Consider the following 22,554-nt stretch of genomic DNA (forward strand, 5'->3'; position numbering starts at 1 on the left):
CGCGGACCGGCCCTTACCAACTGGCACTCCAAGTGCTCCAAAGAGCGCCCCCAGTGGCAGTGCCGGAAAAAAGCATCAGTCAGCTTTGGCATGCCTCGCACCTCCTCCAGCATCTCCGAAGGTCGCTTTCCCATCTGGCTTGTGTTTCTCCCGTTCGCACTGGTCGGCATCGTCAACGTTGCCCGTGCGCCGAGCCACGCGCCCGTGGTCTCGCGCCGGCAGCTAGCCCTCCAGAGGAGCCGTCAAAAGCCGCCGGATAGTGGATGGGCAGCTGTAGAGACATCCCGCAGCTCTGCCGCGCTGTCCTCGGAGGAGGCCACCAGGATTGCTCTCGAGAAGGGCTCGCAACGAGTGCGCGCAGCGGCCGCGGCCGTTTCGTCGCCGGTGCGTGGCGTCGTCACCGCCGAGGCACTCGACGCTGTCCTGCCAAAGGGGGCCGTCGTGTGGCTTACCTTTAGCAACGCCGCCTACCTTCACTTTGCGCAGAACTTCTACCTCTCCTGCGCGGCCGTCGGACGGGCGCACCAGCTCGCCATTGCTGCGCTCGACCCTCCCTCGCTCTCGAGCTGGGCAGGGCTCGGTGTTCCGGTACTCAATTTCTCCGTCTTCGGAGATGCGTCCGACTTCCGCGGCATCGGCGCCGACCAGGCGCGCTTCCGGCGGATGGGCGCGATGAAGGTCGCCGCCTTCCTCTCCCTCCTCCGGCGCGGCCGCCCCGTCCTCTGCAGCGACGTCGACACGGTCTGGCTCGCCGACCCGGAGCCCTTCCTGCGCTCGCGCGCCGCCGCGGCGGACATCGCTGTCACGAGCGACTGCCTCTCGCGCGAGGCAGACGCGAACAAGCGCGGCGACTCGAGGCGCTTCGACCCCAAGGGCGTCTGGTTCTGCGGGCACAACCCTCAGAACCTCTACGGAGTCACCTTCAACACCGGCGCCTCCCCCCCCCCCCTCCTCTCCTCCTCCTCTCCCCCTCCTCTCCCCCTCCTCTCCCCCTCCTCTCCCCCTCGGACGGCAGGACGGCGGGACGGCACACCTCGGACACGTCCGTGACACGTCCCCGCGGCGTCCCCCGCAGGTCGCCCTCCGACCCGACTGGTGCCGAGGACTGCAAGTCACTCCTCCTCACCACTGCTACCCACTCCTCAGGCGTCCTCTTCCTCAACCCGACGCCGCGAACCCTCACGCTGGCGGAGCGGTGGCACGCAAAGCTCGTCGCGCCGACGGACGACTGGCGCGGCCCCTGCCCCTGCCGCGGCCCGGCGCGCCTTCCCCGAGCCGCTTGCGAGCCGCTCGCCCTCTTGCTGCAGGCACCTCGAGGACCAGCGCGCCTTCAACATGCTCGTGACCGAGGCCTTCTGCCCCATCCATCTTCAGCTCATGCTTACATAGCCATACTCATACTCGTTGGTTATTGATCCTCGCGCAAGGCCTTCTACCCTATCCCACTCTGATTGATCATGAATCCTCGTGACCGAGGCTGTCTACCATGTCTACCCCGTTGATGAGAACCAGGCGTTCTACCCCGTCGTCGCGGCACCGCCTGCCGCCGAGACGGGCGAGATCGTGCTAGCCGCCAACCGCTCGCTGTGGCTGATGCCGCTCCCCGCCGGCCTCTTCTGCGGCGGCCACACTTTCTTCGTGCAGCAAAGCGGCGAGCGGCGCGGCTGCCTCAACGTGCACATCACCTTCACCGAGGGGAACATGTCCAGGACACGTCCATGGCAGACATGTCCGAGACCCGTCCCGCAGGTGCACATCACCTTCACCGAGGGGGGCGTGCACGGCAAGCTCTGGCGGCTGCGCGAGGCGGGGCTGTGGGGCCTCGAGCCCGAACAGTACTACGACGAGGGGCGGTGCCCTCTACTACCTCTCCTCCCGCGCCCCGTGCCGGCAGGCATTCCTCAATGCCTGGCTGGCTACTCATAGGTACCTCTCCTTCCGCCCGCCGCCCGTGCCGGCAGGACCGCTGCCCGCCGCGCGCGTCGAGCCGTACGACGAGTGCGTCGCCCGCGTCGCGCGCGGCGGGGCCCCGCCCGCGGGTGCGGTCGGCTGGTGGTCGCCTCCGGGCAGCGAGAGCCGCTGCGTCAAGGAGGTGCGGCAGTACGACGACAAGGAGGGGCTGCACGGCGTAACGATTCAGGAGGCGATCGCGCAGTCCCCGCGGCTGCAGGCACACCTCCGCATGGCCGACCGCTACCTCGTCGCGCTGCGCGACGGCATGGCTGCGGCGTGGCTGCTCAACCGCACCTTCGTCTTCCCGCAGTTCGCGTGCCCCTGCGCCCGGGGCGAGAGCGGCCGCCGGTGGACAACGCCTTTTCACGCCTGCAGCTGTGAACAGGTGCCTCTGCGACCGGAGCGAGTGGCCCGACGTGATGCCGACCTGCCGGCTGGAGAACTCAGACCTCGAGTTCCCCTTCCGCTGCCCGCTCAACTTCCTCCTCAACGTGCACTTCATGCAGGGCATCGAGAACGGGCTGCAGGGCCGGCGCGGCCTACCGTACCGCGAGCACTCCTTCCTCACCCACCCTTGGCTGAGCCGCCGGCTGCGCGAGTCGCGCACAGAGGTGCGGTTTCGGAGCGACGCGCCGTCGGCGGCGGCCCCGGGGCTGGTCGAACTCCCGCGAGGTGCGACCGACGCCGAGGTGCTCGCCGCCCTCGGGCCGGGCACAGTCGCCGCCGGCTCGGCCGTGATCATGCTCTCCGAGGCGGAGGACGTGCTGGGCGGCTTCGAGGACGCGGCGACGGGGGCGTACGTGCGCAGCCTGCTCGACCAAAAGGTGCTCTACGGCAGCTGGTGCTGCTCGAGGACCAACTTTCACCGCCCAGGCGCCACCGCCTTCTATACGAAGCCCGCAGAGCTCCCGCTCGGCGTGCGTGCCACGGCCGTGCGAGAGGCGCGCTCGTGGCGTTTGCCGCTGAAGGGGGAATTTTAAACATCGTTCCAAATCTCTCTCCACTTGAGAAACCCTGTTAGACCATTGGTGTCATCTGTCAAGCATTTTACCAACATATTTTGCGATGTGGACTCCTCAGACCTCACACTGCGCGCCGTTTTTCTCCACACACTTACACTTCGGTCCAAAGCCAGATCTGGTCCTCCTTTCACTGCCGTTGGTGGTCCTCACGACGTAAAGTAACCCCCTGTTGGCGTTCGCTTGCTGAGGCCGGTGTGGAACGGGTCTGTGTAGGCGATTGTGCCGAAGCCGGTTTTTTCCCAAACCGGATCGCCAGCCCGTGAGTACTCATCCATTTGCTTCTGCACCTTCTTCATCTGCACACGATCAGACTCAACCTGCTCCTGAAGCTGTTTGATCTGCAGCTCGCTCCTTTCGATCCGCTGCTTCAGCGTCAGGTGCTCCTTTGAGAGCGCGATCGCCTTGAGCTTGCCCTCAAGCTCAGGGCTGGGCCGTGCGACCTGTGGCGACGTCGCCCCCCCCATCGACTGGAGCGTTGCGCGCAGCTGCTCATTCTTCTGCAGCTCCTCTGCCACCAGGCCGCTCACCTCGGCCGGGGCCGCGACCATGAGTGTCGGTCCGCGTCGGCCTGTCAGTGAGGCGAGTAACCGATGTGGCTTACTCGAGTTTCAGGCGCGTTTTCTCTTTCGAAATGACAGGTATGTTGTTGGCAAGTCAAGACACAGAGCTCACACAGAATCACAGCGGGAGGAAAGCGGAGTCGCAATTCCAGGGGTCGTTGTGGCGGGCCACCCTGTCCAGAGAGAGAGGCATGGATGCCAGCCAATCTGGGGTCTTTCAACCGAGTCTATGAGTGAGCCCTGCCCCTGGCCGCCTCCCGATCTTGGCCGAACAGGGCGACGGAAATGGCGCGGGAGAGTACGGGTGTTCCAGGGGATCACGACACGCACCGACCCTTCACGAGCCGAAAGGCTGTGCCCGGGGAAGGCACAGTAATTCGGCACGTGTTGGGCGCCCCACCCATTCCGTTTGGCGGCTAGGTCGGCTCAGGGCCCCGTCCACTTCCCTCCCACTTGGCGCGTGATGATGAGGAGATGCCCCCCAGGCCAGCCAGGGCAGGCGGCAGGGGCGGAGGGCGAGGGCGGGATGGGCGCCAAGCGGGAGGGAGCGGACGGAGTGGAACGCACAGATGGGGGATGGCGAAGGCGGAGGGGTTTCGAAATGCATGTAAAAGAAGGAGAACGGATTCTGGAGCCTGACAACAGCCTGACTGCTGCTGTTACGTCCTCGGTCCCCGCGGGAAGCCCCGCGCATAGGACAAGAACGTCTGTCCCACACACGCACACACAGTCCACAGACGCGCGCACATACATCATGCTCGGGCACCCCCCACAGTGTATGTAGTGGTGTGAGCACACAAGTAGGAGCCTGACTCGGGTTTGCAAATACGCCACGTGGCCAGCGCGTGGCCTTTGAGGTGTATTGTAAGAGCACAATGCAATCAAGAGAGAGAGAGAGAGAGAGAGATTTGTTGTTGTGTTTGTGCAATCAACGAGAGGGGACACACAGACAGACAGACACACACACACACACACACACACACACACACACACACACACACACACAGAGAGAGAGAGAGAGAGAGAGAGAGAGAGAGAGAGAGAGAGAGATAAAGAGAGAGACAGACAGACAGAGAAAGAACTCCACTCCGCGCAAACTCTGCGGTGGCATCATCATGAGGATTGGAGCCGGGCACAGCAGAGCGCACGGCGGCCGCGGCCGCGGCGCGACATGGACCTCCCTCCAGAAGCCGATAGTGAGCCCGAAGCCCTTCAACCTACCGTCGCGACGATCGGAGGGAGTCACGCCCTTGTCCGTCCAAGCTGCCGGCGCGGCGGCGCCAGCAGACTACCCCTCCGCGGCCGACGGAGGGCAGGGAGATGAGAGCGCTGCGGCTGCGCGCGGGTCGGCCGACGGCTCGGGCAGCGGCACGTCTGCGACCGCCGGGGGGAGTTCCCGCGAAGGCCCCACGGCGAACGGCGTGAGCGCAGCGGCGGCGGCGGCGCCGTCCGCCAACCGGGAGCTGAGCCGCGAGGCCTCCGCGCTCAAGGCGCTGATCGAGGACGCGCCGTACGAGGAGATCGATGAGTCGGCCCACCACTCCTCCGCTGCGGCCGGCGGAGGCGGCGGGGCGGACGCCTTCGACGAGTTTACCTTTGGCGAGCACCCGGTGGACGCTCTCGACCAGTACATCCCGGACGAGTTCGAGCGGGTGACGGCGCGCTCGCCGAGCAAGGGGCAGTCGTCGGGAGGGAAGGAGGAGTGGGGCTCGCGCGACGATGCCCTCGACTTCTCCCTCCTCCCCGCCTTCGCCGACGGCAAGACGCTCGCCTACGAGCAGGAGAAGAAGGCGGCGTTCGAGCGAGAGCTGCAGGCGGCGCGCGCGCAGGCGAGGGCGCAGGAGGAGCGGCTCCGCGCGCAGCAGGAGCAGCTGGCGCAGCAGCGGGGGCCGGCCGCGCCGCCCGCCGACCGCGTCCGCTCCGTCGACCCGCGCCACGGGGGCGGCGGAGGGCGCGGCGTGGCGGGCCGCGCCATCGACGACAGCAGGCCGCCGGACAGCAGGCCGCCGGACAGCAGGCCGCCGGACAGCAGGCCGCGCGGCGGAGGCGGCGCTCCCCAGCAAGTGGCGGCGGCGGTGTCGATGCCGGTGGCGGCAGCGGCGAAGCCGGTGCCGGTGCCGGTCGCGCCGGCGGCGGCGGCGAAGCCGGCGCCCGAGCCGCCGGCGGCGCCGACAGACGACGACTACGTCGCGCCGCAAGACATGAAGGCAAAGATGGCCGAGCTGGCTGAGCAGCGGAGGCGGGCGAAGATGCGAGAGGAGGAGGAGGAGAGGCAGCGGTCGGCGGCGAGCGGGGCGGCGGCCAAGCTCGCCGCGCTCGAGGCGGCGCGCGCGGCGAGGCTCGCGGCAGAGGCGGCGGCGAGCGGGGCGGCGGCAGGAGGAGACAGGCGGCAGGCGTCGGCCGGAGACCGCACCGTGGGCGAGTGGCGGAGGTCTGGTGGGGCGCCGCCTGGCGGGCCGGAGAGGGTGGGCGGGAAGGGTCCGCCGGGGCGTGGGGCGCAGGGCGGCGCGTCCGACTGGCGGCGCGGCGCGGCACGTCACTCTGCGCCGGGCGGCGAGGGACTTGCGGACGAGCGACACCTGCCTCACGGGTGGGCGCAGAGAGTCAGCGAGAGCGGGCCGGCCTCGCCTGCGCCGGCGGCGGCTCTCGGCGACACGCCGAAGACACGCGCGCGGCGTGCGGCCGTAGGCGCGTCTACTACGTCAACCTCAACACGAACGAGTCGTCGTGGGAGGCTCCGCCGGCGGAGCCGCTCGGAGGAGGCACACCTCGCCGCTGCAGGCAGCCGCAGAGAGCGGAGGCAGCCTTCTCCGACGGCCTCGCCTGTGGCCGCTGTAGGCGCTCTCATGCTGCAGCGGCCCTCCGGCCGCGAGTTCCAGCGCCGGTCCGCGCTCCCTCCGCCAGCGGCGAGTGCGCCGCCGTCCGCGTCCGCGTCGCAGGCGGTGGGCGAGGCGGAGCTCAGCGAGGAGGGGCCCTCCCGGACCCTTCTCGGAGCCTTCCCGCAGGCGCTCGACGAGCTGCAGCTCAGCAAGGAGGAGGCGGCGGGGCGGAGCGAGGCGGAGCAAGCGGCGTTGCTGCAGCAGCGACGGCAGGAGGCGTCCCGCGCGCGCGACGTCTCCGCCCGGCAGGCGCGCCTCCCCATATCTCCCCACATCTCCCCATCTCCCCATATATCCGCCCGGCAGGCGCGTCTCGAGGTTCCGCGCGCGCGAGAGGGAGTGCCGCTCAGCCGCGGCCCGCCCCTCCCCGCAGGCGGAGCGACTCAAGCTCGAGCTCGAGGGGGCGCCCGTCGACGAGCCGCCACCGCGGAGCGGCGGGCGGAGAGGCGGCCGCGCCGAGCGCGCCTCCAACGCGTCCGAAGAGAGCCACACTCCGAAGAGCCCGCGCGGCCCTCGCGCGGTTCCGGCGAGCGACGAGCCGCGGTGGGATGAGCTGCGCAAGCGGAGGGAGAACGCGCCGCCGCCGCCGCCGCCGCCGCCCGACGTGCGCGGGCTGGCCGAGCTGCTGCAGAGCTGCAAGCTGCAGGACAAGCTGGCGCCGGCGCTGCGCTGGTGCGCGAAGAAGGGAGTCGAGTCGGTGGAGCAGCTGGTCGAGGTCGAGATGGAGGCGGCCTTCGCCCGCTCGCTGGGAGGGCTCAAGGAGGCGAAGAGCAAGCTGCTCCTGAAGCGGCTCGAGGCGAGGCGCGCGGCCGTCCTCTCCGCGCGACAGCGCCCCGGCGCACCAAAGGCGCCGCCATCACAGCCGCAGGGCGGCGCGCGCGAGCGAGGCAAGAGGGGCGGCCGCGGCGGAGGCGCGAGCGAGCCTCCGCTGCCGGAGGGGCTGCCGCCGCCGCCATCGCGGAGGAGGGAGAGGCGGTCGGCGGAGGAGGAGGCGCCGCCCTCGCCGATGCTCGCGTGGGTGGACGACTTGCTCGACGACTCGGACCCGGCGGCCCTCCCTTCGCCTGCCGGGGAGGGCGGCGTGCCGGGCGGCGCCGCAGGCCGGCCGAAGGTTGCCCCTCCGCCCGCGTGGGGCTTGGCCGCCTCGTCCGCGGCGCCGCCGTCGAGCTTGCGGATGGTCCAGATCGAGATGGAGAGCGCCGGCGCCGTGCAGGCGGCGTAGGCCGACTCGCGAGGAGCCGTCCCGTGACACGTCCACGACACGTCCACGGCACATGCCGCAGGCGATGGAGCTCGAGCTCGCGAAGAAGCGGCGCCGCGGCGGGGACAAGGACGCGCGGCAGGCGGGCGAGCGGACGCACAGGTCGCTCGCGCACGGCTCTCAGCCGGGGCAGCAGCAGGGCGTTCGCGGCAAGGGCGACGGCAAGGGCGACGGCAAGGGCGACGGCAAGGGCGACGGCCGGCAGCAAAAGGGGAAGGCGCAGCAGAAGGCGCTTGCGCCGCGACAGGCGCAGCAAGGCCGTGAGCCAAAGGAGCTGCAGAGGTCCGAGCCGAGACCGCAGAAGGAGCCGCGCGCGCAGGCCGGCGGGGGTCAGGCGCAGGCCACTCCGACCGACGCTCCCGGAGAGGGAGCGGGCAAGAGCCGGCGCGAGCAGGAGCGGGAGCGCAAGCGCAAGCAGAGCGAGGCGCGCGCCGCGGAGGGTGCGAAGGGCGCAAAGCCGAGCGATGGCGCCACCAAGCTGCCCGAGTTCCTGCGGCTCGATTTTGTCTCCTCGAGCGCCATCGCTGTCCAGCTCGACTTCGATGCCCTCGTCAACACAGCCCCCGCCCGCTTGCCGGCCGCCCACGCGCCAGCGACGCACCGCGGGCAGCACCGGCGCGGCGGCCGGCGGCCGCGAGGGGTGGCTTGACTACGAGATGGTGGGAGCGGAGAGGGAGCGGCGGGTCGCGTGAGCAAGAGGCGTCGGGCCGCTCGGGCGTGCAGCTCCCCGCGGCCATATGTGCGTCGATGCGGCGGTGCCAGTGCGAGCGGAACGGGAAAGGCGAGGGTTGGACCTCGTGGTTGTCAGCAAAGGCGTGGGGAATACCGAGGTTAATTGGGGGAACATGGGGAACATCTGCTTATGGGAAAAGGCTCCTCACCGAGACAGCCAGCCGACTCGGCCGTCTCAGATGTTGACACACACTGAACCAAATTCTAACGTGCGCTGCTGGGGGTGTGTGCTGACTGCTGTGGAGAGTGTTTGTGTTGTCTGCTGTGGTGAGTGCGAATAAAAAAATCGATCGAGAAGAAAAGCTGTTAGTAATTGAATACAATTTGTTACCACGATGGGAGACGGTGTTTGCGCTGGGTGCTAAAAAAGGTCCTCGCTGACAATAGGGTTTGTGGAGCGTCCAGACATGTACAGAATGTGCAGAGGTGTACAGAAGACGTACAGAAGGTGTACAGAAGGTGTACAGAAGGTGTGCAGAAGGAATGTACAGAAGGATGTGCAGAAGGTTGAAGGAAAAGAAAGCTGCATCAGCTCTCACTGGCTGGTTGTACGGCCCTCAAGGCATGCCCAGACGAGACAGGGCACAGGCAGGAGCAAGCCCCTCTTGGAGCAGTGACATCCACACACATTGTCTGTGCAGCGGCCGGACAGTTCGGAGAGGCCATGGGTACCTGTGCACATTCTGCTGAAAAAGCCTGCTAAAGGCCTTCTGCACATCTGCTAAAGGCCTTCTGTACATCTGCTAAAGGCCTTCTGTACATTTTGCTAAGCTTGCTAAAGGCCTTCTGTACATTCTGTACATCTTGGCGCGAAGCGGGGCGCGCGCTTTGCAACGTCTCCTGTCGTGTCCGGCGTTCGCCCTCATAATGGCACCGCCGTCGTGGATACACGGGCAAAACATGCCAGGCGGTCGCGCGATGCGTATGCAAGCCTTGGGATGCCTTCCGCCCGCCATCACCCCGGGCGGCACCACCGCCGCGACCAGTTCGCCGGTGACGAGCAAGCAAGCGGGTTGGGCAGCATGCTTTTCTCCATGATTTCATAGAGCCGGGGTTTTCTAGATGCAAAGAGCCGACCCTAAGCGCCATCCTTCCAGCTTCCTGCTCTCACACCTGAATGCTGCTTCCCCGCGCCTCCTCCTTGTGGCCCCCTCTGGCCCCCATTGGGCGTATTTTCGTCTACTCCACCAGGACCCCCGCCCCCCCCCTTGTTTTCTGTTTTCTGTTTTTCAACACGCCCGCCCGCCCGCCACCCCGAGGCGCCTCGGGCCCTCGGCCCCCCATCACAGAGACCGAGAGGCGAGAAATAAATAAATAAATAAAAACGGACACCTCTCTACTGTGAGATGGGTAAAAAGGAACAGGCCCCCGCCCTTGCGATCTTTTAGGCGAGAGATCAAAACGCGACGGCCAATACAAAAACGTCTCAATACTCAAACATGGGCGCTACAAAAAGAAAAAAGAGGGCAAGGAGCTGCATGGTAGCTGCTAGCTCACGCCATGCTCACGCACACGCACACGCTCGTGCGCTCTCGCTCCACCCCGCTCCCCACCACGCACGCCCCCATTCCCTGTACGGCTTTATTGCTCTGCTATTTCCCCCGCTGCTCGCCGCGTGGCTCTAATCCAGGCGGCTTGCTCGCTTCGTTGCTCGCCGCGTGGCTCTAACCCAGGCGGCTTGCTTGCGTCGAGGGTACATGCGTGCCTCTAGCCGGAGCGACAAGAGCATGCATGCGTACAAGAGCAAATGCGACGTGTCTGATATGCGTGCATGTGCTTCAAGCACTGCAGAAGGTTCATGGCATCAAAATTGGCCTCAGATCTGACGCCTAGATCGAGCTGTTCTGGCATAGCCACGCCTCGAGTTCCAAATCTGTCGCCTCGTCTGCATGTCCTTCGATGAAACCAAGTGCGCTCTCCTTGTCCAGCGTGGCGAGCAACTCCTCAGCCTCCGCGTCCCACAGCGGTGGCGGCTCTGGGGCAGGAGCGGGCGGCGGCGGCACGAAGGCGGACTTGGCGGCGGAGGCAACCTCGCGCTGAAGTTGCACGAGCCGGAGGGAGGCGAGGCCGGGAGAGGCCAGCTGGTACTTTCGGCCTTGCTCCTGAGCCCGCGCCACGACTTGGTGGAGAGAGCTCATGCTGGTGATTTGCGGGGGTGGAGGGACCATGGGGGTAAGCTGCGAGAGGAACGAGGCGTCCGACTTGACGCTCGTGGGGACGGGGCGCGCGACCCGCTTGGCGGGCACCAGGGTGGTCTCCTCACGGCTGCGAGTTCTCGTCAGCGACGTGGAGAGCGGCGAGTCGCCAAGGGAGGAGGAGCTGATGGAGGAGGAGCTTATGGAGGAGGCAGAGTCGGTGCGGGCGAGACGCATCTTGGAGAGGGATGCGTCGCGGCCGTCGCGCACGACGCCTTGCATCGTAAGCATTGCTCCGAGCTGCTGGGCAGAGAGTCCTTGCCGACAAGTGACCGCGATTGTGGGCGAGCCGCGCGTCGGTGAGGCTGACGCACGCTTGGGCGTGGTTCTCGGCGGCGGTGGCGGACTGGAATACCCGCCGCACGCAAGCATGGGAGCTGGACGGGCGCGGACGGAACCAACGGCGCTCGTATTCGTGTTGCGCCGCGGCACGTGGGTGCAAAAGGCGAGAGTTGCACAACGTGCTGTTTCCTTTTATTGATAGTTACAGAGGGGTACAGCAAAGTCGGACACTTCGCAAGGATTCGCTGGAACGCCTTTGAGGGAGATCGCACGAAATCAGCGTAACGTACACTGACTGCACTCCAAGTACGTACTGTGTTTGCTGTTGCACTTGGATAGGGTCGATTCCGCATGCTATACGGGAGCGGCGCGGCGCGGTTGGTTTGCAGAAGCTCCTCGGCGCGTGCTCGGGCGCTGGAGGTCGGTGGCAGGAGCCAACTGGACCGCGTTTGTTGCACAGGGGAAAGAGTGAATCGCAAGCGGTGTGCGAGAGCCGAGAGAAAGGCGGGGATGAAGATTTTGCAAGCATTGAGCGGAGATGTAGGATAGCGCGTTGGGGCTTCCCAAAGGCTGTTCGCGAACAGACGACGCTGCCACGTTCGGCCGGATCGTCCTGCCTGGGCGGGCAAACGCCCGCCCCGGCGGCCGACTCTGGGATTGTAGGTCGAGTCTTGGTGGTTACGGAGCGACGGTCACGAGACGGGACGGACGGGACCTCTGGACTCTAGGACGACGCCACACGGGACTCTAGGAGAGGAGTGTGTGTGATGAGAGTGTCTGGCGGGCTTCGGCCCGACGCGGGACCCCTACGTACGTACTTTAGACCAGCTGGGGTCGGAGACCAAAACCTGTCAGCAGTCCACCGTACACTGTCACTGTACACTGAGAGAGAGGGCCTAGAGAACACAACCCCCTCTCCCTTTTCTCCAAGTAAGCTATTTCTTGTTGGTCTTCAAAACTCTCTTTAAAAGGGTACACTGAAAAGGAACACAACAAGGCGGAAAACTACCCAAAAATAAAAGAAAAAATGCTGCAAGAAAGAAAGAATTTCACGGCCGAGTCCTCGCTGCGCCTGCGGAACTGGGAGTTTACCTTGTGCAGGGCGTGAACTGCCGCCGGACCCGAGGCGTGAACCACCGCCTTGGGCCCGTGAACCGTCGCCCTGCAGCCTTTGACGCAGGTCGCATGAAGGGCGACTGCCACTTCCCGGGCCGGGCCCTGGCGAGCGGGCGCATGGCGCCCGGCGCTCTCTGCCATATGACCTCCGGGAGGTTGAGTCGTTGAGTGGCGACCTCGGGTGGTTCTTGTTCGTTCTAGTTTCTAGAGCCCTAGCCCTGGGGGTCTGAAGAGAGAGAGTTTCAATACCAAACAACTCTAAAGGTAACACTCACACATCATTTGGGGCCTTTTGTGTTGCACTGTGTTGCACTGTCTGTGCTCTGGTGCGTGTGGTGGGCATGGTGGTGGGTCTTGGCCCGCGGTTATGTTTCGCGTGAGTGAGAGCTGGTGAGAGAAGCGAAGAATTCTTCGCTCGGTCCCTCGCACAACGAACACCGGGCACGGATCCCTCGCACAACACCGGGCACGGACGAGAGAGAATTTTACGTGTTGAGGTGGTCCGAGATCACTGCCAGTGATTTCTTCTTGGAGGTCCGTGCCCGCGTCGTCAACGTCATACCTCATAGTTACGTCAATTATTTCATCAGTGGTGACCTGGGATCCGGCTCCTACCCAGATAGGCAAGGGGGTCTGTTCCCACCCGTTAGACCCTGTGCATAGGTAGGAGGTCCGGTTTTGACCGCCCCAGAGGGCCCCGCAATAGGTAGGTAGGCGTGGTGGTGGTGTTGCTGTTGGTGGGGTGCGTGGGTGGGTGGGGGGGGGGGGTCCGAAGAGAGGAGTGGGAAAACCGCTTCGGCGCGTTTAGCCGCGAACGGGGCCATGCCAGACGAGTCGCCTGCGGTTGGGACGCCAGCCGAGACGGGTGCGGCGTTAGACCTAAAGGTCGGCGCTTCGACCAACTAGGCCACCTTTTGCGCAAAGGGTAGCCTAGTTGGTCGAAGCGCCGACCTTTAGGTCTAACACGGCGGGCGCTGGGAGCCTATTCATACACAGAGGGCTCAACGGGTATTTTTCGCTTCGCTGCGCGGCCTGGGAATAGGTAGGGGCACGGAGCCTGGCGGTTGGCGCCCGCAATAGTAGGTAGGTAGGTAGGGGTCCCGTACCATGCGGAATCGACCCTATCCAGTGCTCAAGTGCTCAAGGGCGTTTTGGCGCACTTGGAGCACTTGGAGTGCAGTCATCAACCGCACATCCAGGGCCAGGGAGCTCAGAAGCGCACCCAGCGGGCCGGATGATTGGCATCGGGTTACGGGCTATAGAGAGCCCTAGCCCCGGGCGGGGGTGCGCGTTCGCAGGGAAAGGGCCGTAAAGTAAACAGGGTCTCCGAGGGTTGGCTCCGCGCTCCGGGTTTCCCCTAGCAGCAGACCGCCCCCTCTACTCGGAGCTACTCGAGGATGAGGAACACCAGACATCCGCGGACTGGGTCTAAATTCATAGAGTGCTTTGGAGCTCGCGCCGCACCGCCGCGCTCGCTGCCTCGCACAGCAATGTTCGTCCTCCTCCTGGCACCGCCGTTGATGAGCGCGAGCGCGCCGTTTGCACTGCCGACCGCTCCACCGGCATCTGTCGACGCCTCGGATTCAATGTGGGACAGTCGACCCTTCGTGGATGGCCGTAAAACTTGTATTGGCGGCGCGGTGGAGGCGTGGAGCGGGCCCAGCGAGGAGGTGACATCGCCCGTGTTTGACGCGAGGACCGGAAAGCGCCTCGTCATTGGCCAGCTCGCGACGATGGGCGAGGTGGACGCCGTGCGTGCGGTAGAGGCGAGCGCGGCGGCGTGGGACCGCGGGCAAGGCGCCTGGCCGCAGATGTCGCTGGCAGAGCGTATCGAGCGCGTGGAGGGGGCGGTGGCGGCTTTGAAGGAGCGACGCGACGAGATTGTCAACGTGCTCATGTGGGAGATTGCAAAGAACAGCGCCGACGCGGCGGCTGAGTTTGATCGGACGGTGGCCTTCATTGGCAAAACGATCGAGACGCTGCGTCGGCTGGACGAGGAAAGTGCTGGGTGGCGGGTCGTGTCGGGCGTGATGGCCTTCGTGCGGCGCGCCGCAGTGGGCGTGATGATGCTCCTCGGTCCCTATAACTACCCATTCAATGAGACGTATGCGGCTCTCATCCCAGCGCTGCTGATGGGCAACGTCGTGCTGATGAAGATCCCGAATGTGGGCGGCCTCGCGCACGTGCTCACCTTCGAGGTGTGGGCAGAGGCGCTGCCCAAGGGCACGCTCTCCTTCATCTCCGGCTCCGGTCGCGCAACTGTTCCGCCAGTGATGCGCACCGGCCTCGTCGACGTGAGCGCTCTTCCTGCCGCCTTGCCGCCCTCCCTGCCGCCCTCCCCGCCGCTCCCTCCCCGCGCCTCCCTCCCCGCTGCCCCGCCGCGGGTGCTGCACCCTACCCCAGCCCGAACCTAGGTGCTCGGCTTCATCGGCGGCTCCAAGGCGGGCGACGCGATCCTCAAGGAGCACCCTGCGCCGCACCGGCTCAAGGCCTTCCTCCAGCTCGACGCAAAGAACCTCGGCGTCGTCGCGCCGGACGCGGACCTCGACGTCGCCGTCGGCCAGTGCGTGGTCGGGTCCACCTCGTACAACGGGCAGCGCTGCACCGCGATCAAGCTCATCCTCGTCCACCACTCGATCGCCGACGAGTTCGTGCGCCGCCTCGCGTCTGCGGTCGCCGCGCTGCCGCGCGGCCTCCCGTGGGAGGAGGGCGTGCTCATCACTCCGCTCCCCGAGCCGAAGAAGCCCGCCTACCTCGCCGAGTTGGTCGGCGACGCGGTCGCCAAGGGCGCGCGCGTCGTCAACGAGGGCGGCGGCACGCTCGCTGGCGCGCTGATGACGCCTGCCGTCGTTTTCCCGGTGAGCCGCGAGATGCGGCTGTGGCACGAGGAGCAGTTCGGGCCTGTCATCCCGGTCGGCGTGTACCGCGACGAGGCCGAGGTGGTGGAGTACGTGCGCAGCTCGCCTTTCGGGCAGCAGGCCGCGCTCTTTACCCAGTCGACCGACGCGGCGGCGCCGCTCATCGACGCGCTCTCCACCTCGGTCGGCCGCATCAACCTCAACACGCAGTGCGGACGCTCGCCGGACGAGCTGCCCTTCTCGGGCCGCCGCTCGTCCGCGCTCGGCACGATGAGCGTCTCCGAGGCGCTGCGCGTGTTCTCGACAGAGACGGTCGTCGCGGGCAAGGCGGCGCAGGAACCCAACCGCCGCCTCGCCAAGGAGCTGCCCTCGAGCTCCGCCTTTATGCGCGCGCTTGCCGACACCCCGTACCGTGACGAGTTGTGAGAACAGGGGTGTTTTACGTCCGATAGCGAGAGAAATAAGCGGCCGGCCATAGGTTACTGTGTCTGAGAGCTGAGAGAGAGAGCCGCGACCCGCGAGAGAGAGGCGAGCAAGCGCGCGGGGTGAGGGTGACACCTGACACCCAGCTGCGAGATAGATCGACCCCGACCTCCGCGCGCGTACCACAAACGCACTCCGCACTCTGCTGCGCGTGGTTACCATCTCTTCGCTCAGTAGGTTAGAGTTTGAGTTCCTAGACGTCTAGTTGCTGGTAGCTGGACCGCGTCCGCGAAGGCCTCTTTGGCGCATTGGCTACGCGCTCAAAGAAGGCTGCGAGCCCGCGCATGTGCTCGGCCGGCCCCTGCTGCCTTTTGTCCTCTGTCCGACGTGGCAGCCACCGTCGGGTGCGGTTGCCGGATCTCTCCTTGACCGTCTGCCTAGCCGCGCGTTTGAGATGCTGGAGGCGCCATCGGCGGCGAAACAGCCGCGTGTCCTGATCTTCTACGGCAGGGTCGGTCGCATCAGGCCATGTTTGTGCTTGCCATCTCCCACTGCGCAGGAGTGGCAGCGAGATCCCACCCACCTGTAGGGAAGGGTGCGGGAGCGTTGAGCTTTCGTCGAGTGAGAGGAGATCTTGGTGGTGTGCCTGGTAAGGATCCTGCATCGAGTGGTACCGCCACGGCTTATTGAAGAAGAGGCCATTTGAGTCCTCTCCAGGCGGCCGCCACTCAAACTGCTCCTCCAGCAAAGTCTGATTCAACTCGCCGTCGCATCGATCGTACTCGTAGTCCCACTGAGGGCGAGGTGGGTGGTGGGGGTCAGCTGCGCCGCGAGTGTGCTTGTCGACCTGCGCGCGGTACGTCGCTCGCCACGACGAGGCGCGACTTGACGCCAAGCGCGTCCAGGGTGCCAAAGCGCAAGCCCAGCTGATCAAACATCGCCACGCGCCGGCAGGCCGTTCTCCTAGGATCATAGTGTCGCCTTGGGCTAAGTAGCTTTAATATAGGTGATCCCGACTCCTCTCCAGCGCGCCCGCTTCTGTCGACTTGCCCTTCAAGGACATTGCTATGGGGAATCGCATCCTTCAGCATCCATCTTCCGTTGAAATCGGGAGGCAGAAGTGGAGGCACGGAGTAATTACAGCGTGGTGCGACGAAATTGCGCTGTGGTGGCGAAGGCGAAGGCGGCCAAGCTAGCGTCCGCAGATTGTCACAAGTGGAGAGGTAGGCTGCCAGGGCGTCAGCGCCGCATGCAAGAAGCGCAAGGTCGATGTCGGCGTTGTAGAGGAAGTTGCTGAACGGGCGATCGCCAGGGATGAGCGACAGCCCTGGGAATGCGGCGCACGCCTCCGGCACCTTCAGTGGCTGCGTGAGGAACGCATCGGGCCGCATCACCATGAACGCATCGTACTGTTTGGGCGAGGGGGGGGGTAGGCGCGGGTTGGGGTCGGGGTGGGGCTCGGAATTTCCCGTTAAGAGAGCCCCGCCTGGTCCCGTTGTCGCCCGAGCTGCCCTCTCCACGCTTCGCAAAGGCGACCTCCATTCAGCACGACAAACGCGGCCGGTCGCTGGTAGACCTCGGAGAAGAGGCTCTGGCTGCGTATCGAATGTTTCAGCGCCCGCGATCGCTCGATCGGCTGTGTGCACTCACAGCGATCCCGTCGCTTGTATCCGTCCTAGATAAGCAACCGGCTGGTGACACCGAGCAAACTGTGACTTATCCTCTTGCGAACGCCATCCTTGATCGAGCAGAGCTCGTCGGTATTCGTGATCAAAGCGATGCTCACGTTGGATGCGGCGTTCGGGGTCAGCACGTGCTTCCTCAGCAGCCGCGCGCCAAGGTGTGCGTCTCGCCAGAGTCCGACGAGTACAACGAGCACCCTCAGTTTGCCGCGCGCGTGCTCGTCACGTAAACTATCTGAGCGCGACGGTTTCATAATTTTCAATAGCTTTTAGCTTACTGGGAGAAAAGGGAGAGGGGGTTGTGTTCTCTAGGCCCCTAAGGGCCCTACGCGCGGCGTGAGAGCTCGGAAGCGAGCTTTGCACGGCGATCGAGGATGGATGTGGCTCTTACGTACATTCCCGGAGGAGGACTGCTGACAGGGTTTGCGATGAGGAGTGACCCGAAGGGTTTCTCGGGGTTAGTGCACCACTAACCGCCTCTGCAAGAGCACTGCGCCTCAGCGGGCCTGTGACGCGCGTCCGGATATCTCCCTCTCGAACTCGCTGGACCAGCCGTTACAACAAGAGGCGCCTTCATGTCCCGCCATCCCGTGAGAGTGGTGATCCGGGACCGGCCGGTGAGTGGAGGCGGCTCTTCCGTCGAGCTTGGTGCGGATGGGAGGACGGTCCGCGTGATCAGTGCACAGCGCTCAACCTCCTTTAGCTACGACACAGTCCTCGACGGAGCCTCACAGGAGCGCACGTTTGAGGAAGTCGGCCGGCCTCTGTGTGAGACTGTCATGCAGGGGGTGAACGCCACCGTCCTTTGCTACGGCCAGACGGGCGCCGGAAAGTCCTTCACCATGGTTGGGAATGGCCAGGACTACCACACGCGCGGCATCTTGCCTCGGGCCCTCGCCTCCATCTTTCGCGGGGTTGCCGACCGTCCCGAGTACGAGTACACCCTACGACTTCAGTGCCTCGAGATTTACAACGATTCAATGTACGACCTCTTGTCGACCCTGCCCGGCGCCCAGCGCAGCGAGCTCTCCCTGTCCTCCTCCTCGGAGGTGGTCGGCCTGACCTCGCCGAAGGTCAGCTCAGAGCAGGAGGCGCATAAGCTCGTTTTTGAGGCGGAGGCGAACCGGGCGGTGGAGCAGCATAAGCTGAACGCTCGCTCGAGCCGGTCGCACGTGCTGTACATGCTGCTGGTCGAGCGGCGCTCACGCGTCGACTCGTCCGGAGCCGTCCTCAAGTCGCGACTCACGCTGGCCGACCTCGCAGGCTCCGAGCGCCTAAAGAAGTCCGGCGACCACGGTGACGAGGGCTTTCAGCCACCCTCGTCCCTGAACCTGACTGGGGTGGCTCCGACGCGGCAGCAGCGGCTCGCGCGTGAGTCCATGTGCATCAACAAGTCCCTCTCCTTCCTTGAGCAAGTCGTGATTGCGCTCGGCAGCAAGAGGCCGAGCGGACACGTCCCTCATCGCTCCTCGCGGCTGACCGCTGTGCTGCGCGACTCGCTCGGCGGCAACTGCAGGACGGTGCTTATAGCAAACATCCGCACGGACGACGTCCACGTCGAGGAGACCTTCAGCACTTGCCGCTTTGCGCAGCGGATGGCCGGCGTGTCCACGACGGCCACCGTCAACACCGACATTGTGCGGTCGCCCGAGGAGGAGCTGCGCCGGTGCCGCGGCGAGCTGGCGGACCTAAAGCGCGAGCTTGCGATGCACGACCAGCTTGCTGGCCGGACGTCGGTCGCCTACTCGGGCGCTTTCTCTTCGGCGGAGCGAGACGAGCTGCGAGCTCAAATCCAGGGGTTCGTGGCGGGCGGCCCGGAGGCGAGGCTAGAGCCGAGGTCGCTCCGCCAAATCAACGAAGCCTTCGCCATCTTCAAGCAGCTCATCCGTGAAGGAGAGGACCAGCGCAGCGCAGCGAGCAGCCAATGGGAGTGCCCCAGGTGCGGTGCTGCAGCCGCCGAGGCAGGCCCGGCCGACGAGCCCGCAGTCATCCTCAGCGCCACCTTCGAGACACCGGCGCCCGAGGTCGTGCTGGTCGGCGATGACTCCGCGACAGGCTTTGCGGTGGGGGAGGCGCCGGCGGACGCGCGGCCAAGCGATGGCATCACAGTTGTCGCCGCCAGAGCGACGAATCCTCCGTCGTCGTCGCCCGCAGCCGAACCGTCGCGAGGAGCCGAGGGCGCGTCTAGTCGAGGCGCGACAGCCGGCAGCTCGCGCGACCAAGCGTACGACACCTTCAAGGCGGGTCCAGGCAGAGAGCTTGCCATTGCGCTTGCCGAGGGCAAGAAGGGGCTGCGCGAGAAGCGGGTGGTCGTGCGGCAGCTGTCCCAGGACGTCAACGCGGCGACGCGGACGATCGGCGAGTGCAAGGACCTGCTCGAGCGGAAGCGGCAGCACCGCTCCGGTGGCGGCGCCGAGAGGTCCACGTCGGCGGACGGAGAGCCAGTGGACGTGATCGACGAGGAGGAGTATCTCTGCCTCACGCGCCTCAAGGCGACCAAGCATGCATATCGCGAGGCTTTTGACAGGCTGGTCGAGGCACGCGCGCAGGTCGATCTAACCGAGCAGGTGGTCGAGACTTGCCGCGCGCAGCTTGTGGCTGACTTTGAGGCGTGGGGCGGTTCCGATCTGGGTGGGGAAGCGGCCACCCCTGCGGTCAGCGCAGATTCTGGCCCCGACGAGGCGCTCGACCAGGACGAGGAGTACGAGGCGATGGCGGAGGAGCGCATCCTCAAGGCGGATCCTGAGTCGCTCGCCTTCTTCAACGCTGTCAGGCAGGCCCAATCCTCGGGCCGCTCTCCAGCGCGGACGATCCGGCGGCGGTGATCGGCGATGCGTCCAGTCTAGGCTCACGCGGGAGGGGTCGACGCGAGAGCGAGCAGCGAGCGGGCGGGAGCGAGGCCGCAGCGCACGCAATCTCGGCATGGCTGTGTGTTGACGCGTTCGGCGGATCTCGGAAAGGGGAGGAGGTGTCTGAATACATGCAGTTATGAGACATTTGTGCAGCGCCGGTGGGCCGTGGCAATCGACAACACAAAAACGACACTATTTTCACATAGTAGTAGAGGGGAATAGCGCGACAGCGATAGAGCAGAGTCCTCTCCTAACTACTGCACGCTCAGTACGGGTCACCCTTCTCTCGCTTCGCGCTCGGCAGCCGCACCTCGGCCACCAGCTCGCGCGGCAGCTTGAGCACCCTCCCCTTGAGGTTGAGCAGCACGTGCTCGCCGTCGCGGCCGAGCAGCGTGCCCTCGTGCACGGTCCGCTTCTTGTACTCCTCCGTTAGCGTGGCCTGAACGCCAAAGCCCTTAAAGGCGGCATAGTCGGCGTCGCTCCGCAGCACGTCCGACACGCCGGGACTCGCCACCTCGAGCATGTATGGCGGGAGCTCGACCGCTGCGTTCGCCTCCCAGTCGTCGAGCCGTTCGCTCAGCCGGCGATTGAGCGCGACGAGGTCGTCGACGCCGCCGCTCGCGAGCACGCTCAGCTTGCCGCGCGCGAACGCGACGTCGTCCACTGCCAGCGCGAGATCGGCTGCCTCCTCGTCGACTATCTCGAGCAGCTGCGGCCACGCCTCCTCAAAGCCGGCGGGCACACACATGAGGCACGGCAGAGGCCGTGGCGCGAGGCGGGCCGGGTGAAGCGCCAGCGCTGGTGCGATCAATGCCGTGAGGCAGGCGAGGAAGCGCGCAACCATTTAGCGAGGTGTAGCCAGTTTTCTTTTTTCTCTTTCTCTTCTCCTCGCACATACAAAGAAATCCAGGCTAGCTATGAACGCGTTCCGACAAAACCTCGGTCTTTTCTTTTTCATCCGACAGAGAGCGTTGGCCGCTTTGTGTATCTCGAGACCTCGAGATAAGGCCGCCCGCAGTCAAGAATTGGCTCCCCGAGGGCGCGGTGAGAAATTGGCTTTCTTTTGGCGGGCAACAGAGAGCAGTGTACATGCTGCGCATAGCGCTGCGCCCAGCGTCAGCAAGGTGCCGTGTGAGGTTGCTGTCGAGCGGACGCACATCTGGGCCGGGCGTGCCGGGCGGTCGTGGGGTCCAGGGGCCAGCCGGCCCGAATGTTCGCAGCGGCGGTGGCAGCGGTGGCGGAGGCAGTGGCGGCGGTGGCAGCGGCAGCGGTGGCAGCGGCAGCGGTGGCGGCGGCAGCAGTGGCAGCGGTGGCCATGCAGCGGGCGTCGCCGACAGCGAGGCGGCCGGCCACTGGGGCTTCTCAAGCCCGCGCGCCTCCGCCGCGTCGGCGGATCATGTACGCCACGTCGTCTCCGAGCGGCTTCACGTCCTGAGCGACACGATCAGCGCGTCCGTCTCGCAGCAGCAGCGCGAGGAGATGGAGCGACTCTTCAAGCAGACGCTCAACGAGCGGTCGCGCGCAGTGGCCGCGGCGCTGTGCGGCGCGCTCATCGTCTTTGGCGGCATCGCGTTTACCAACCGGCAGCGCGCCCGAGAGATCGTGGTCGAGGAGCTGTCTCAGGCCGCGTCGGGCACGCTCGGCGACGAGAAGATGCAGATGCAGGCGACCGCCCTGACGCTGCAGACGCTGCGCGCGCTGCTGCAGGACGAGGTGACGCAGCAGCGGTCTGTCGGCTTTGTCGCCGCCCTCGCAGAGCACCCGACCACGCGCGCCGCGCTCCTCTCGCTGCTCGTGTCGGCGCTCAAGGACGAGGCGGTGCTCAAGGAGGCGCTGCAGCTGACCCTGTGGGTGCTCGGCCGCGACGACACGCGCGACGTCGTCATCACCGCCCTCATCGCAGCCCTCACATCCGAGGCACCGCCAAACACCCACCACACAACACCCGCAGCATCCCCGCAACAAACCCACGGCGACGGAGAGGAGGCGAGGGAGATGGGGCCCGTGCCCCGCGTCCCGCCGCGGCCGTGACCGCCCGCCCACGCCCCGCCCTCCCCAGGCCTTCCTCGAGGCTGCGGGCGAGTTCGCGGTCCGGTGGCTCGAGCGGCCAGAGGTGCGCGAGGCGGTGTCCGAGGTGCTGCAGTCTTCGAGCATGGCCGTGCTCGACAATGAGGAGGCGCGCGGCAAGGGCGGGGCTCGCAGCGTGCCGAGGAGGCGTCCGTCACACCCCCGCCACGCGCCCCCAGGTGCGCGGCGAGGCGCGCCAGCTGGTGCAAGCGCTGCTCGAGCAGCCGCACCTGCAGGCAAAGACCGGGGAGCACCTCTGGGCAGCCATGAAGGGAGGCATCTTCGGGCTCGGGTACAAGAAGTCGACGGAGCCCGTGCCGGCCGCGGCGGCTCACCCGGAGGTTGCGGCGGCGACGGAGAAGCTGTCCAAGCCGCCGCCGCTCGCGCCGGGCGAGGCGGAGGCGGAGGCGTCTGCAGGTGCGAGGGCGGCTGGCGAGGCTGGAGCGCCGCTGGAGGGAGACGCGCCCCTGATGCGAGAGCTGCAGCTCGTGCGGCACGCGTCCGAGGCGCGTCAGGCGTCCGCCCGCCGCAGCGAGGGCGAGACGTGACGCCGCCGAGTTTGCGCCCCGGGCCTGCCTTGTGGCGCTTGCAGCCTGAACCGCCGTCGAGCGATTAGCGCCAGAGTGACCGTCGGGAGCGCACAGAGGTTAGCTCCACGCTGCAGTCGAGTGT

At 66.0% G+C, this 22,554-nt stretch overlaps 7 protein-coding genes across 7 annotated transcripts; 4 read left to right on the top strand and 3 right to left on the bottom strand.

Moving 5' to 3' along the window:
* Window positions 1-90: 90 nt before the first annotated feature.
* On the top strand, window positions 91-2,933 carry EMIHUDRAFT_452772 (hypothetical protein; the record flags this gene model as incomplete). The annotated part of the gene is made up of 8 exons (XM_005762375.1): window positions 91-915; window positions 1,104-1,195; window positions 1,308-1,341; window positions 1,477-1,674; window positions 1,750-1,853; window positions 1,927-1,998; window positions 2,071-2,268; window positions 2,339-2,933. 8 exons carry the CDS (start codon window positions 91-93, stop codon window positions 2,931-2,933), a joined length of 2,118 nt encoding a protein of 705 aa, XP_005762432.1.
* Window positions 2,934-3,121: 188 nt separating this feature from the next.
* On the bottom strand, window positions 3,122-3,523 carry EMIHUDRAFT_216132 (hypothetical protein; the record flags this gene model as incomplete). The annotated part of the gene is made up of 1 exon (XM_005762376.1): window positions 3,122-3,523. The coding sequence occupies one exon, from the start codon at window positions 3,521-3,523 to the stop codon at window positions 3,122-3,124; it is 402 nt and encodes a 133-aa protein (XP_005762433.1).
* Window positions 3,524-7,318: 3,795 nt separating this feature from the next.
* Window positions 7,319-8,546, top strand: EMIHUDRAFT_437981 (hypothetical protein). Its single transcript, XM_005762377.1, has 2 exons — window positions 7,319-7,627; window positions 7,698-8,546. The coding sequence occupies exons 1-2, from the start codon at window positions 7,421-7,423 to the stop codon at window positions 8,322-8,324; spliced, it is 834 nt and encodes a 277-aa protein (XP_005762434.1). The 5' UTR covers window positions 7,319-7,420; the 3' UTR covers window positions 8,325-8,546.
* A 1,690-nt stretch (window positions 8,547-10,236) lies between these two features.
* EMIHUDRAFT_216137 (hypothetical protein) lies at window positions 10,237-10,833 on the bottom strand (the record flags this gene model as incomplete). The annotated part of the gene is made up of 1 exon (XM_005762378.1): window positions 10,237-10,833. The coding sequence occupies one exon, from the start codon at window positions 10,831-10,833 to the stop codon at window positions 10,237-10,239; it is 597 nt and encodes a 198-aa protein (XP_005762435.1).
* A 2,657-nt stretch (window positions 10,834-13,490) lies between these two features.
* EMIHUDRAFT_105413 (glyceraldehyde-3-phosphate dehydrogenase) lies at window positions 13,491-15,284 on the top strand (the record flags this gene model as incomplete). Its single annotated transcript, XM_005762379.1, has 2 exons — window positions 13,491-14,294; window positions 14,415-15,284. The coding sequence occupies 2 exons, from the start codon at window positions 13,491-13,493 to the stop codon at window positions 15,282-15,284; spliced, it is 1,674 nt and encodes a 557-aa protein (XP_005762436.1).
* Window positions 15,285-17,538: 2,254 nt separating this feature from the next.
* EMIHUDRAFT_67786 (putative kinesin) lies at window positions 17,539-18,558 on the top strand (the record flags this gene model as incomplete). Its single annotated transcript, XM_005762380.1, has 1 exon — window positions 17,539-18,558. A coding segment is annotated over one exon (1,020 nt), but the record flags the coding sequence as incomplete, so codon positions are not given.
* A 1,522-nt stretch (window positions 18,559-20,080) lies between these two features.
* On the bottom strand, window positions 20,081-20,659 carry EMIHUDRAFT_358368 (hypothetical protein; the record flags this gene model as incomplete). Its single annotated transcript, XM_005762381.1, has 1 exon — window positions 20,081-20,659. The coding sequence occupies one exon, from the start codon at window positions 20,657-20,659 to the stop codon at window positions 20,081-20,083; it is 579 nt and encodes a 192-aa protein (XP_005762438.1).
* Between the last annotated feature and the right edge of the window lie 1,895 nt (window positions 20,660-22,554).

This window comes from Emiliania huxleyi, assembly GCF_000372725.1.
Source record: "Emiliania huxleyi CCMP1516 unplaced genomic scaffold EMIHUscaffold_68, whole genome shotgun sequence".
Taxonomy (NCBI): Eukaryota; Haptophyta; order Isochrysidales; family Noelaerhabdaceae; genus Emiliania; species Emiliania huxleyi.

Coding starts and splice junctions, on each gene's coding strand:
- EMIHUDRAFT_437981 (XM_005762377.1), top strand. CDS start 7,421: ATGCTCGCGTGGGTGGACGACTTGCTCGACGACTCGGACCCGGCGGCC. Junction 7,628..7,697: donor AGAGCGCCGGCGCCGTGCAG/GCGGCGTAGGCC, acceptor CACATGCCGCAG/GCGATGGAGCTCGAGCTCGC.